Source organism: Grus americana, chromosome 1, assembly GCF_028858705.1.
Source record: "Grus americana isolate bGruAme1 chromosome 1, bGruAme1.mat, whole genome shotgun sequence".
In the NCBI taxonomy this organism is placed as follows: Eukaryota; Metazoa; Chordata; class Aves; order Gruiformes; family Gruidae; genus Grus; species Grus americana.
Genome location: NC_072852.1, coordinates 174,817,792 through 174,833,627, shown reverse-complemented (window position 1 = coordinate 174,833,627; position 15,836 = coordinate 174,817,792). Strand labels below are relative to the sequence as shown.

General features: G+C 36.8%; 1 protein-coding gene across 3 annotated transcripts in view; it reads left to right on the top strand.

The window, feature by feature from the left end:
• Positions 1–39: 39 nt before the first annotated feature.
• PIBF1 (progesterone immunomodulatory binding factor 1) overlaps positions 40–15,836 on the top strand; it is a 131,421-nt gene continuing 115,624 nt past the window's right edge. Inside the window, exons 1-5 of one of the 3 annotated variants that reach the window (XM_054833583.1) lie at positions 40–107; positions 983–1,299; positions 2,137–2,237; positions 4,062–4,260; positions 10,408–10,527. In XM_054833583.1, coding sequence (XP_054689558.1) covers positions 1,048–1,299; positions 2,137–2,237; positions 4,062–4,260; positions 10,408–10,527 — 672 coding nt within the window. In that variant the 5' untranslated portion in view covers positions 40–107; positions 983–1,047. Of the gene's footprint in view, positions 108–321; positions 592–982; positions 1,300–2,136; positions 2,238–4,061; positions 4,261–10,407; positions 10,528–15,836 lie in introns of those variants that run through there. The other 2 variants (XM_054833593.1, XM_054833574.1) reach the window with 2 other exon arrangements.

Sequence of the window (15,836 nt, the reverse complement as noted above, 5' to 3'; positions counted from 1 at the left end):
CCCCCCCCGGTCGCCGTGGTGATGGCGTCGCGCAGCCCCGCCTCAGCCGCCCTGAGGGAAGGCGGAAGGACGCGCATGCGCCACCGGGCCCGTGGCCGCCGGCTGAGGTAAGTGCTTGGGGCTGCGCGGGCCCTTCCTGTCGCGGTGTGTGAGGAGATCGGCGGGCTAGGGCCCGCTCCCCCACACCCCGCCCCGCCGCGTGCCGTTACCGGTCGGGCAGTTGCTCGTTGCCTTCCGCGGAGCTGGGCATCCGACGGGTACAACAGCATCTCCTCCACCGAGCTGCCTCTGCCGTGGGGCAAGGAGGGGTGGCGGTGCTGCCCTGCGGAGGCGCAGCGGCCCGGGAGAGCTAGTCCCCGGCGGGCTCCGCGCCCCTCGCCGCAGGGCAGCCCAGCTGGCGTGGGCTCCGGGTGCAGCATGCCCCTTCTCTTTGAGCAGCATGCGCTAGTCTGTGCATCTATTAAGTAAAAGCTGTGGTCTGTACCAAGTAGTTGTAAAAGTATGCGTGACTGTTAAGTAGCTCGCTTTTGGAAAGTACTAGCGAATTAGCCTGATAAGAACGATGGAGCTACTTCTTTAGGGAAGATAAAGGTGGGCATCAAAGTATTTCTTCACCATTTTCTCTAGCTAGTCTTGTTACGTATGCCCCTTATTGGATGTTCTCTGTATGCCCCATGCGTCTCAGGAGTTTTCAGTGCGTGCACATCTGACAGCGTGAATGGCAGGTGCACATCTTGATTTAGCTATAACGTCTTACAAGTAAGCTTGATTCACACCAGTATTGAGCTTATTGCAGTCAAAATCCTTGTTAATAATTATTTAGGAAGAGAGTCCTCACGCAACTGCCCTTCAGAGCTTCTTAAAATGTTTATCTTGGGTGAATAAAAAAATTCATGTGTTGTTGAGAAACATTGCTTGGTGTTCTTGTTTAGTTTTTCATAATGACATAATGCCTTTTACTTAATTGTTTTGATTCTTGCAGTTGATTCTTCAGGGGGGCTCATCTCAAAGTATAACTTTAAAAAGCTTTGCAAATAATGAAAGAAAATGTCACATAAAAGCTCTAAGGAAATCAGGAGAGTAAACATTTCTAGCTCCTTGGAGTCTGAAGATATTAGCTTAGAAACCACAATACCAACCGATGATGTTTCTTCCTCTGAAGAAAGAGAAGGCACTGTTAGAATCACTAAGCAGCTGATTGAACGGAAGGAGTTACTCCATAATCTGCAGCTGCTTAAAATAGAATTATCTCAGAAAAACTTGATGATTGACAACTTGAAAGTAGAATATTTGACAAAGGTAAGAAATGTTACTTCTTTTGTCATATATTCCTTTTTTATTTCTGGTGCTTTTAGAGTATGGTAGAAACTTCCATTCTGAAAAGAATTTCTGTGAATTGCATACTGGAAGCCTACTTAGCTTTTTTTTTTTTAATGGAAAAGGAAGAAACAAAGCTATGTAAAACTTATCTGATTTTTGTCCAACGTGTTATACTTACAAATAATGGATGAGGGGGATGAAATTAGTTTTTCCTTTCCTAAAAACAAAGGGAAAAGACCTGTATTCTTTCAGAAATGGCAAATAATTTTATCATTGATGTAAGCAATTTCATAAAGCTTTTATCCTGAACTTGTGGAATACTGGAAAGTCATCTGAATGCTGTTCAATGATCAATTAATGAAGATGTGCCTAATATAACATGCTAATAGTAGGAGATTTTGTTGTCTACAGTTTCCACTAAGATACATGAAATTGAGAAAAGTGTAAAAGCTTGGCCACGTTTGTATGCAGTCAATATTTACAACCTACTGTGTACTGACTGTGGCTTTGACTGGCTTGCTGCTCTGAGTTTAAGCCTAGTTTGAAATCAGCTGAACAGGTCAATATTTTTTGGCCAAAAATATTAATTGTAGAACTAAATCTTTTTTATTTCTAGTTCATTGAGGCAAAATCCATACTGTATTTTATGAAGCCTTAGCATATTTAGAGGTCTTGTTACACAATCATTATTGTACTTCCTAGCGCATTGGGCTCTCTACTTTTTTCTTTGAAGTTGTTCTTTCTGTCAAATATGTTTTAAAAAATTACCAAAGTAACTTCTTTTCTTAATTTTATATTTATATTCTTTGTATTTAGATTGAAGAGCTGGAAGAGAAGCTTAATGATGCAATCCATCAAAAGCAGCTGTTGTCTTTACGACTGGATAGTCAGCTGGCATTACAGCAAGAAGATGCTAGGTATGATGGAAGTAAAACAAAAAAACCTTCATCTTTAATAACTTATTAATCTGAATTCAAATTAATTCATGGACAGTTAATGGAAAGTGATGATTATGAATTACAGGAGTAGGATTTCTTTTGCAGATTATATTAGTATTTCCATTCTAAAAATGGAATTTACATATTCAATTTACATATAAATAAATTTGAAATAAGCTCTCACTTGCTGAAGTTTGTGGGTTTGGCTTTATTGTTACCTGGATTTAAAATTTAATAGGAGTTTGGAATAAGAATGTTCTTGGAACCAGTAAAGAGCAAAAGGAGTAGGTAGAACAGCAGATTTTCCGTCAATTTAAAGTGTAATTTTTAATAACTGCAGCCTGGATGGCTTGGGAAAGGTAAGGGAATAATGTTTAGCACTTCTGGTTAGGATTGCTTATTGGTCAGAAATGCTTTCAGTTAATGATGCAGAAACTTAGTTTTTCCCTTGTTTTTCTGAAACATTTTGAATTAAACAATAGCTGAAAATAGACTGGCAGGCAGGCTCTTCCAAATTACTCTGTCAATTAAATGTTTTAACACCTGTAATAAGTAATGCTGTTCCTTCACAGTCCTAATATTCTCATCTTAGTTGAGGATGCACCAACTTACAGGATGTGACTAATTCAAAGTCATATTCTTTAGTAAGCCTGGAGCAGATTTAGGGATGTGAAGCCACACCTGAGATTAGTTACAGCAAAGTCTTTCAACTAAGAGCCGCTGACTGTCAGGAAAACGTGTCTCATTCTGTATGCTTATTTGCACTGGTGTAGAATATTTTTATGTTGGCCATACTAGAGGTGTCTGAGGAGTGCTCAGCAAAAAAGTACTAATGTGCAAAATGGTATTAATGGGCATAAAAAAGTTGAACTACTTTCCTTTCCCCAGTCTTTTAAATTATTTTTCTTGTCTATTACCTCAGTTTTCATCCCCGTTTAACAGAATCGTACGTTATGTGCAGAATATGTCCTTGTGTGACTGCTTGGCTGACCTAGGATTTTCTTTTGTCTTTTTGAAACAAGCAGGAGAGGCATTGCCCTGTAGTACTAGCAGAGCTAGTATTTTTAATATTACTTTTTAAATAATTTAGGAATTATTGCATTTTGAAGAATTATTTAATTTTAATATGTTTTCCAGAGTTACAGCTAAAACTTCCAAAAAAGTAGGTCAGTCGCCTTTGATTAAATAAAATAAAGAAAGCACTTTGAAATATCTCTAAGTGACAGGCAGTTTCTCTTGATGTACCTTGTCATTAGTGATAATAGTGATGACAGTGTTTTAAGGCTGGAAGTAAAATTGCTTGTTTAAGTGTAGTGGTGAGGGTTTTTTTGTGTGTTACACTGGGTAGAAAATGAAGGGTTGTGTGTGGAGTAGGCCGTAAGCATGTATGTGCTGTAACTTGGCGTGACACAAATTGAAATTACTATTGCTTTATTTGATGATTTACTAATGCCTTGGGTTTTGTGTGGAAATATATTCTGCTTTTTCATGTTTTTAACCTTTTAATTGGTTTATTAAGGCTAACTTATAAATTCAAGTCAGCATATGTGGAGATGAACTGTTACTTCTCAGATTCAGCTTTGTATTGTCAATGACTATGAAGTTCCTGGCTTTTTATGTATAATGTCTGATATGATTGTGTAACCATGGTGGTATACACTCCTGTGCTAATTACCTAATCTCTCTGTAAATTTTCCCTTCTACAAAATGAGCATAACTCACTCCCTTGCCAGGGTATTGTGAAGGTTCATCATTTGTATTACTCCCTTCTTAATGTCTTCTGTTTTCAAATCAATCTTAAAGAAAACATCAGGCTCTGATGAAACAAGAAATGGAAACTATTTTATTGAGACAGAAGCAACTGGAGGAAACGAATCATCAGTTAAGGGAGAGGGCTGGAGATATCCGTCGTAGCTTGCGAGATTTGGAATTAACAGATGAATGCTATGAGAAGCTAAAGTCTCTTCCTGAAGATCAGCTTTCTATCCCTGAATATGTTTCTGTGAGTACTGTGTTTTGTATTGGTTTAAAATATAGCTGTGTCCTGGGTCTGGCTGGAATGGAGTTAACTTTCTTCATAGCAGCCTGAATCTTGCTGTGCTTTGGATTTGAGGCTAAAACAGCGTTGGCAACACACCAGTGTTTTCGCTATTGCTGGACAGTGCTTGTGCGGCATCAAGGCTTACTCTTTTCCCCACTCTGCCTCCCCTTGTCCTCAGTGAGCAAGCTAGGGGTGGACATGAGATTGAGAGGGGACACAGCTGGACAGCTGACCCAAATTGTCCAAAGGAATATTCCATACCACCTAATGTCATGCTCAGCAATATAAACTGGAGGTAGAGGAGGGAAGGGGGCAGGGGAGGCACTGGCTGCCAACGTGGTTATTGTTCAGAGAGTTAGTAGAGATCAGTCTGCTTGTGGAAGGAGGTGAGTGATTGTCTGCATGGCTTGCTATTGTTTTTAAATTCATCTCTCCTTCATTCCTTTCCTTCACTGTTGAGAAAACTCAATACATGAATTTTCTTGCTTTTGTTCTTCCCACTCTCTCCTCTGTCCTGCTCCCATTGGAGGCAGGGAGTGAGCGAGCAGCTATATGCGTGCTTGGCTGCTGGCCAGGGTCAACCTATATGCGTGCTTGGCTGCTGGCCAGGGTCAACCCACCACAAGCTGTAAATTGCTTTTATTTCGAATTAAAGGAATGTGCATGTAGTAGAAGCCAATCTATACTCCTAGAATTCTTGTTCTTCCCCAAGTAGAAAGACCTTCAAAGGCGTATGTGCTTCTGTATCAGTTCATTTTGACTGGATTCCAGTAAAGAACAGAACCTTTTAATCTGAGACTCTGATGTCTTAAAGAGAGTAGAACTGCTGTTGTATTTTAAGATGGTGAAGCAAATAGGGCATTAAAATCAAATGATGGACACACATTGATGATATGAGATATAGCAGTCTGAAAATGGGAATTTGAAACTCATCTTGCCAGAACCGCAAGTTGAGATGGCTCTTGCAAACATCCCTTACCATTCCCTCATACTTTCCATCTGGCCCTTTCCTATCTGACTAAGTGCGGGAGATAAATTATACTTTAAAGTATACTTTAAGACTCATTTTCTTGATTTAAGAATTTTGTTAATTATGACTTATGGGTGGATGGAGAAGCAGGGGTGGTACTCTGCTTGCAATAAAAAGACAGTGCCTTCACAGACATGTAAAGAGTATCCTGGCTCACTTCTGAGAATGAAGAGGATTTAGACATGTAAACCTTAGTTCATCAAAGTATTAGCATTGTACTTATTTATAGAGCTAGTTATTAAGGAAGCTGTAAATAAGATAATGTTTAAAAGTTTAGTGCCCTTGTTGAGGTATAAATGCTGTGTGAATGAGTTCTCTTGCTGGGTGAAAATCATGGTATACTTTACTCTAGGTATGTGCAGGGAAGTAAAATTTGTCATCCTTATCTAAAGGGAGAAATTCTTGGGAACATCTTTTTCAAAACTTCTAAAACTTGGACTTTTGAAAGTACTAGGAAAATCTTAAGGCTCTGAGTGATAAACAAGAACATTTAGCTTGGGGTGGATTAGGTTATTACCTCCTAGCTGTCTACTGTACCCACTGCCCTCTATAGAGGGCAAAACCTCTATTTGAAGGTTTTTTGTTGATTCCTGCACCACCACGGTGGACAAAGCAGATTTTTAACACAAACTGAAATCCACGTCAACTTTCTTGAAATTAGTGTGCAGGAAGCTCTGGGACTTCAGGAGTTGATTGACAGTCAGTACAAAAGATGGCGTAGCTAGGCAGGACAGATCCCAGGAGTTAGTAACCTTGCCAGCTGCATTAAGCTGTCACAGCACAAATCGAATGCTTAGCCTGTACTTGTGAGTAGAAAGAGGCTCTAAAATATGTGAAGGGAAAGAGGTAACACCTGTCTTCTACACCTAGTCTACCTTTCTTTTCCTCTTAGATTCAACCAGTAAATGCTACTTTTGTCAGTGACTCAAACTCCACTACATATGTGTTCGGTGAAGCCCCTTTCCTCTTTACACATATGTCACTTTCTTCTTTTGAAGAACTCCTTTAGCCAATTTTTTTTTTTTCCCAGTTAAAGACATTCTAAAGATATACTGTAGTACGATGCTGTTTTCTGCTTCTTTTCCCAACTTCTTTTGGCAGCAGGATCAGTGTAAATCTGAGGGTATCGGTTAAGGTCTGTGATTGTTTATCATTACTTTGAGTTATTCAGCTGATACAGATGCTGGGAGGCTACAGAATAGTTTTGCATATCCTGTCTATGCATCTGTTTGGCTCCTGAAGGCTAGGAAAAGGATATTGAATGGAAAAAGTAATTTTTTCTGATGATATTTTCAGCTTTGCTTACCTAAGGATGAATTCTGTATTTCTCAGGCAGATGAAATCTCTGGCTCCAAATCTATGTGCAGACTAATAGTATAATCTACTGATAGTAGGGTAAAAGTCTCTTTGTGAGACAGAGTTCTGATTAGAGAAGATTTGAGCAAGAAATTTCCAAAGTCTCTTTCTCCTATTTATCAATTATAAAATACTGCCATACAATTCTCCAGGATACATGTAAATGTATATACAATGCTTAGACTTTATTTGAAATCTGGTATACTGGACAAAAAGCAGTTAAGTGCTTAAATACAGATTTTTTTATATAAACATATTGCAAGTTAAAAAACCTAGATTTAAAGCAAATGTGAGATGTTTTTCACTTTTCTTCCACAAAGGGGTGCAATAGTGACACGTTAGAGTAAAATGTTTAATGGTAATGATGACAAATGAAAAATGATGTTTTAAGCGTATTTCTTTTAAAACCATATTTTTTTTCTTTTGCACTTAAATATAAAAATTTTGGTTTATTTCTTTTAACATTTATAAGAATGATTTTTATAAACAGTATATGCACAATTTTAAAGCCCTTCAGGTTGTTGAACTGGTGCTTGGCAGCTGAATCACTTAACATGTTTGGCAAAGTTAGCCTCTTGTATACTGTCCTGTAAAATGTTTTTCACTTACCTTTTTCTTTATTTAAATAAGTCAGTCTTTGAGTATGTCTCAGTTGTTCAATTTTGAGTAAGCTAGTAAAAGAAGTAAAACCTATGTTTTGCTTCTGAACCCCAAAGGAAAAAAACAAGCTATTTAAAAATTATATCTGTGAATTCTGTTTGGTCCAATTTTAATTGCCATCTCTTTCAGCTGCATCATTTTGCTAGCTACAGCTCACTTGCTCTTTGTTTAAGGCAGCAATTAACTGATGCAACTACTTTCACATAACTTGATTTAACAGAAGCCTTTCTCTTCCTTTGCACTCACCCATTTTTAGTTTAACTCTAGTTTTCCATAAAAAGTGGTGGGCACATGCTAAGAGTTTTTTAAAAATCGCCTAGAAAGCGGTAACTTTTTCCTTACAGCACATCTATATAAATTTGGGGTTTTTAAGATATGCAAGTGTTTCTTAAATGTCATTACAGTAATTTTTGTTTCTGCTATAGTGACTTGGCAAGAGGCAATGTGTGCTTTGACTGCTGAGTTACGTGAATGTTTATTGGTCATCAAGCAAGCTAAATAACAGTAAGAGTTGAACTTCTGCTACAATTTTCCCCTCATCTGCTGCATTCATTTGCACTTTGTTATTACCATGGATTGATCTTTTCATGGGAGGGCAGTGCAGATGTGTTTATCCTTGATACCTGTATTCCATGTTATCTTGGTTCGATTCTGAGTAATCTGTTTTAGGGTGGTTATGGTTTGGGAAGTAAATGTGGCATGATGACAGAAGTTATGTTTCCTAGGGAAATCTGAGTAAAAAACCAGGAACTTAAGGGGAAAAGCTAGATGTATTTAAAAAAAAAATAACCACAATGCTTTAAATTGTTACCAATTGGTGACAATCAAGGTTATTTTTAGAGGAAAATAATTTTTAAATTTTGTAATCACTTTTTCTAGGAAAAAGAGGGTTTGATTGAAATTCAGTTGCTCAGTTTCAGATGTAATCAGACAAGTTCTGAAAGAATTCATCTAGGTGAAAACTGTAGTCAGTGAAAGCTGAAGTTAAGAGACTTAAACTGTACTTACTCACTGCTTTGCATGTACATTTCTAGTGTTTTGTTTTGTTTTTTTCCTAAGGAAGTAGTTGAAGACTGTTGTAGTTCAGAAGTTAGAAAGAACCTGCAAAACTAAGTTCACTGATTTCATGCAAACCCATTAGAAGCAATGTGACTTCACAGATGGACATGAAAAAACTCCTTAAATATTGAAGGAATAGAATACTGCAAGAATAAAATAGAAACGAAACAGTAAAATAAGGCAATAATATGCAGTTAGTTCACTTCTCAGAGTAGAAAGACAATTTATAGTTTTAACTGCAGCAGCTGATGGTTGAATTTGTCATTTGGAGTTTTCAGAACATGAATAAAAATTATCGTACCTTATTTTGTTTTTAATTGAATTCTAGTTTTAAACAATCTAATCCTTAATTTTGTTCATTTTTTCTGTAAACTTAGACATAATGAATTGAGAATCCTTTGTTACCATCTTAAAAAAAAATTAGATAGCAACTATACTTTGGGAAAGCTTGCAATTTTTTTTTTTTTGCAATAAAAATTAAATTTATAGTATGTGTCCTACTTTAGCATATGTTTGTTTTGCATCTAAAGGTGAGGATGAAAAGTGGAGCTCTCTTGTTGAGTACAACAAATTCAAACAACTGTAACTTTCAACATGCACAGTATTTAGAAAAACTTGAAAACAAAAAGCAAAAAACCCCACCACTTTTTAGAAAATTTCACTTTTCTGCTTTTTTTTTCCCAGTCATGTTGCACGCTTGCTTTATTGTATAAAGCAAACTACATCTTATGTTTACATTGCAAATTTCTGTGGCTTCTGTGTTTTTTAGAATTGTATGCTGTCAATTACATGGAATATGCCTGGAACTTTTCTTTGTCTTCTGCTGTTTATGGGTAGCAAAACAGAGATCTGTCGTCCTTCTGCATGGAAGTGTAGTGCTTACTTTATCTGTGCTTTCTTGTGTGTATTTCTTCCTTAATCATATATCAAACAAAGCGTTAATGGTGAGGATATGAAGTAGCTTTTGCATGAAAATAGTGCTTAATTATCTATTCTCTTCTTTTCATCCCCCAAAATGAACATTTTAAGGTATCAAGTTAATCTGGGAGTAATAATCTCTGTGTACGTGTGTGTGGGTGTGTATCATAAAACCTCTTTCTTCTTTGTTTTGTTCCTTTTTGCTTTTTGCTACCGACTTTGCAGTTTTACTACTGTATTTTCTAGTATTTTTTCTTGTTCAGTAGAAATGTTCTGGAAAAGTTTTATGGATCTGAGACTACACCTATGACTGGAGTGGGAGAAGAGAGAGGAGCATGTGTTACAGGTTTTGGGTTTTTTTGTTGTTTTTTTTTTAATCCTTTTACAAGGCTTTTTTTCAGAGCTAATTTAGCAGAGTAGAGTTTTTCAGACGCTTAGTTGCATGGTGCAGCTGAACCCATGCAGCAACATGTTACTACTGAAAGGGTGCGTGTGTGGTGTGTCAGGTCATGGTTCTTTCTGGTTATGTGCTGTTCCTGCTTCCTATGCTTGCTCTTGCATTTTTTTTCTTGGTGCATATTCAGCACACTGAACTGGCAGAAAAAAACCCTAATCTCTCTCCATTTCTGAACACTCCATAAAAATTTATATTGGCTTGGGGGAAATTAGCAAGTTAAGTTGGTTTATTGCTAAATAGGCTTTTTTTTTTCTTCTTTCTACACTGTTAATCAAGTAGGCTTTAGAGTTGGCACAAGTAAAAGGTGGGACCATATGGTCCATTAGCGGCTGTATTTTTTTAATCAGGCAGCCTGACTGGGAGCTGCCTTAGTTGAACAGAAATGTATATCTTTACCTTTATTCCCCTTTTTTTTATTCGGTGCCAAACACAAATTGATTATTTCCTAACTGTTGCTGTCGAAGGCTAAAGAAAGACTGTCTTTGCTTTAACATTCCCTCCCCCAACCAGGTTCCTGGTATGCACTAGAAATCATTTGGTGAATTATTGCTGACTTGGTTTTGGGATTGTAGTTTTGTGATGGTAATTTTGCTATTCTCAATTTTAAATAAATATCTTGTTCTTCTAGATCCGATTTTATGAAGTAGTCCATTCCTTAAGAAAAGAGCTAAGTGATCTACAGATGAAAAAGGAGAGCCTAACAGAAGAACTAAGTGGGTACAAATCCCAACTGAAGTGTCTGACAGAGGTCTGTGTACCTTAATTCTCTCAATGGGGGTGTGTGTGTGTATATATATATATATTGCAAATAACTCATTCTCCAAATCATTATTCATATATAAGACAAAAAAGCTTTTTTGCTGTCTAAAAATTACTAGGGGGAGGAGGGGCCAGGGAAGAAGAGGGGAAACGTGCTATGTATCTTCTTGTAAAACAGCTAATGTTACATTATGGCTACCCTGCAAGATTTGCTCTTGAGGCTGTTCAGGATAGACTCTTACCAGCTACATTGTCCTTTCTGAGGGCAAGGTCGAAGGTGGGGAAGCTGAGACAGAGATACATCTGGCAGTAGTTGAAGGCACGGTGATGGTTCAGTGTACGGTTTTTGACACAGTGATGTCTTGGTAGTAATTTGCTTCACCTTTTGTTTTAATGATATAAAAATGCATTCTTTAAGAATTCTTTGAAGTTGCATCTTGTCTGTTTTGCTTTTCAACTTTTTATATGTTAATTTTTACTATTTATTTCTATACTAAAGAAAAAGATAATTTGATTTTAGATAAGATATAGATGCCAGACATAGAGAAACAAATTATTTAAATATGTTAAGTTTTTATTTTCAAAGAGTAAAGGAGTTGAAACAGTATAAGGATAATGTTTTAAGGTATTTATGAATGTTTATAGTATTCTTAGTATGTTTACAGCTAGGAAGACTTGTATTTTAGCTTAGTTCCACATAAATCTGGAGTTGTGATAAGACAGTTTCAGCTACCCAGAGTATATTTATTCAAGTCATGGCTGGCAGGGACTTCAATGACACTGTCACTTTACTGCTTCTGAAGTTATTCTTTAGTTACCACTTTTTTTTTTTCCCCCCCTTGAAATTTACTGATGAAATAATGAGGTGTAGAGAGATAGTAATTATACAGGATTATCTTGTGAAATTCATAGTATTTTCACTTCTCTTTTTGATTGAATTAGAAAAAGTAGTCAATAAAATTTGTGCATTTATATGCTTCAGCATATGTATCATCATCTCTGGTAATAACTGAGATTAATCCTTAACTTTGATTTACATAAGCATTTTACTTCATTGTACATTTAATATGCTCTGATTTAATAAAATTCTACAGGAAGATTTCAGCCTTCTGAGATTTGACTGATCTGCAGCAATTTAACGGGATAGTAGATAACAATGAAGTTGTGCTAGAAACAATTTTCTTCACACATTGACCCTTCTTTAATATAAAAACTTGTAATTTTGTTCTTTTTATACCACATGGTGGCAGTATCCACCTTTCCCACTGATTTATTTTTCAAAGTTTGATGTTTATTGTGCTTTTCTTTTGGTGCTGATGAGAAAGCACTAGAATGTTGCCTGTGTTGAATTGAGGTGGTTCTTTGAACGCTTATACCCTGTTTGCATAATCGTGCTTAAAATGAGGGACAATTAGTGAGAATGAATACCTTGGGTTTTTTTTAAAAAAAAAAATCAGGGAAGAGATGCAGATGTTGAAATGTCACAAGAAAAAAAAGCTTACAGTTGTTAATAAAAATATTCCTTAGGATTCTCAGGTTTCAGATCACTTACTACAGTTCTTCCATATGTACAAAAAAACCCCTGAAACCCAAGTCCGCGCCCTATCTGTTATGCATAGGCATGATGTGTTTTGGATATTTAATGAAATGTGACCAGATATGAGGTATTTTATGTATGGAGAGACTTAAGAGTCTCTGTATTTTGCCTCTGGCAAGTTCAGATTTGACCTAGTGACTTGCTGAGTGTCACTGTAACAAGGTACCTCAGGCTCTTTCAGATAATAAGGTAAAGGGAGCATCATCAATAAGCCAGGGTACTTTAAAATCTCTAATGTACTTAGTACACTAAAGCTAACATACCAAAGCATCTGTTGCAGTTTACAAAGAAGTGGTTTCAAGGTGTACTGTTGGTATAACTCACTTACTTGAGTTACTTTGATAAGGTCAACCTTTATTGCAAGGCAATTTATCAGAAGGAAAAAAAAAAACAGTTTCATTCAGAATCTTACTTAAACTCTTATACTCTTCTTTTACTGTTTTTGTGGTATTTCAGTCATTCTTTATTTCCAGCTACATGAAACATAGTTGCTGAAGTTCCTTGCCTGTTGTTAAATAACTTATGCTCTTCAAATCCTTCCTCTGGTTTCCCATCCAATATTCCTTGAATTTTAAGTTCTCTCCAACAGTTGCAATATTTCTATTCTCTACATAGTTTATCAACAAAGTGTCTGTTCTAGGTTTAAAACTTCTTTAAGAAACTGCCAATGCAGACTTTTGAAATAGTCATCACTGAAGTTTTTTTTTTTTTTTCCCCTTGGGTTTTTATTTTTCTCTGCGAGAACAAAATACTTCCTACAATAAGCATTCCTTTTTCTTCTACTCTTGCAAAAAATTAAGGCTCTTCCTAATGAGTTTCAACACATTTTTTACCTCTTTGTAGAACATGGAAAGGAACTAAAATACATGCTTATCTCAGATCTTTCTATTAACTACTAATGGCTTGGTGTAGGAGGATTTTGCTGGCTTTTCTAGTTGTTGATGGCTGACAGACTAGGTTGAGTAAGTTTTATACATGTAGATATTAACCCAGAAAGTAATGAGAAGTATGAGAGAACTAAGTATAGACTCATAGGGAAGTCTGTCTAGCCAATAAAGAATTGAAAAAGTTTAAAGAAAAATCCAAACTTGTCTAATGTGTTAAGTCAACTCTAGACAAATTTAAATGTAAAATGAATTCATCAAATAAGATAACCATTGCCTAACATCAGCTATATTATTTTGTGACAGGATGGCTGTAGTCGTTTAATTTTGTCAAAGGAAATGAGCTCTAATTTTATTGTTCTTGTTTTGGAGTGTGAACGTAAGACACTTAGATTATTTTGTTTTCTCTGCTCATGAGCCTTTACATACTGTTTTGTGGGAAAGCAAAGCAGCACAGTTCTATTCTCTGAATGCCATTACAGTTAGCCAATATGGCTGAGTATTGATTATATAAAATCAGGTCTTCAAACCCACTAAATCTTTTTTTGCTACATGCTGCCATTTTAATTTTATTTTGTTTGGGGGGGAAAAAACCCACCACCAAACAAAACCCAAACAAAACTCATTGTTGGCACAATAGATCTAGCCTGGCACAAAAGTGAGTTCAGTGGCCTAGTATTGTGGCCTCTCAGCCAACTGAGTTTGTAAGCATCCAGCTGTACCAGCTAGGAACCTTGGTTCTGTAAAAATTGAATTGTCATTGTAGCCTTGTAGAAACTTATTTTCTAAGACTTGACAAATCCACATGTTCTTTATCGCTAGGCAATTAGTTAATTCATTTTTATTAGAAAAACTTCTATTTCTGACTTCAGGGCATGAAAGACATCTTTCGAATGTTTGTCACCTGTATTTGTACTCTAGGTACATGAAAATATATTTTGTTTGTTCAGAAGGAGCAGAATGTCTTAAGTGGGTATCAGCCTCTGTTAACATTCATTTAATTCTCAGTATGCTGAGGAGTTCAGACCACTAAAACTCTACAACTTTGTTACAAAGTTCTCTTGTTGATTGTCTGTTGCTGCTCTGAGTTAGCACTTAATCAAAGCCTGCTGAATCTGTAGCACAGACCCAGTAGGGTGGGGAGTTGCTTCTGACAACTGGTAGCAAAGAACAGTGTGTGAAGACAGATTTCTAGCACTGGAACATAATCTGATAGATACAGCTAGTGTCAAAAGATCTTTGTCACTACTTTCTGTTTCTAAAGTGGTCAATATAAATGGTTCTGCAGTACTACCACTAAGTTGATGGCTCTCTGTACACAATTATTGCATCTGTGATTTAGACCAGTGCGGTTCCTCTGATTTTAGGTGCAGCAGCTGCAGACTGGGGGAAGGAAGTGGAACTGGTAAAAGCAATGTCCTTGTATTTCAGTGCTGACTGATCTGTTACCAAATGTGTAATACAGACTCGTTTCAGTCCTCCTTTTACTGCTCAGTACTTCAAGTACAAATAATGGCACCACCATCTTTGGAGGTACAGATAGAGAAGAAAGTCCAGTTATAGTGTTGTATTACCAGGAGCCTCCCAGAAACAAAACCAGCTTCTGATGCGTGTGTTCCCATGCTGAACATCAGTGTACTATTTTCAGAGTTGTTTGCTTCCAAAGTGGTTAGAACCTTCCCTCAAATAGATGTAATTTACTACTTGCGTGTTTCTCTCAAGGCTGGGAGAGAGTCTGAGAAAGAAATTCTGCTTTTCTTTGTAGCTCTAGAAGATTAAGTATTGCTTTCTTCTTCTGGCTATGAGTTTCTTGGCAATGTTTCCCTGGAATTTGGTCTTGATATAGTTTTATCAGGGCTTCCTTTCTTTAGTTATTTTTTCTGTAAAGTTGCCTTCAGGACTTGCAATCAAATTTATAGTATGACAGTTATCTGAAAGCTATGGTTAGCCTAAAGACAAAGCTGGATATATGTAGGACAAAGATCTCTTCTAAGACCTCATCTCTGAATTGGGATTAGTAACTGTCAGGTTTTGCTAGACAAACCTAACAATTTTCTCTGTGATGTTTCCCAGCTGGAGGAAAAACATTTCTCTAGTCTTCAGAAAATGAGCTATTGCACTCAAAGGATCAGTTGGCACTAGATGTATCTGAATGTTGTAAAATTGAGGCTACTGTTGCTACCCCAAGAGGACTGCATTCCCTAAGGTTTCTTCAGAACTTTGCGCATCCATAATTCAAGACTGTGCTCTAGAACCCTTCCCTAGCCCCCTGACACCAATTCTTTCAAGCAGTGCTTTAGTTACTTGGTCTTCATGTCTCTCAAGAAAGGACAGATGAGGTGTCAGTCTTAGGTGAGATATGTGCCTTCTTTCCTTCCTTATTGTTAATATTTATCTTGTTCAGCAACAAAGCTGCAAAGAAAAGTATTCTACCAATAACTGTTAGCTTGGAGCAGCAGTTTAACATTTCTAAGACTCAAGAAAACTTATGTGTCTATGAAAGTTCCCTTTTCTGTCCAATGTCTTTCTACCTTTTTTGATATATAGTTATGGCTCATATAGACTGCTAGTCTTTTTTCAGAAGGGATTAATTCTAGTCTCTAATGCAGTGATCTCAAGGATCCTTTTCATCTGAGAATATTTCACTGAAGCTTCTCATTAGCTCAAATATAGAGAGAAAGAGCTTTTTATTCCCCCTGCTTTCTTTTGCAATAAAGGCACTTTATGCCAAAGCTTTTCTTTCTTACCTTTCTTGCAGAGCTTCCCTGTTTTGGAAGTAGCTCAACATTTTTGTTTATGATTTTATATATTGTATAT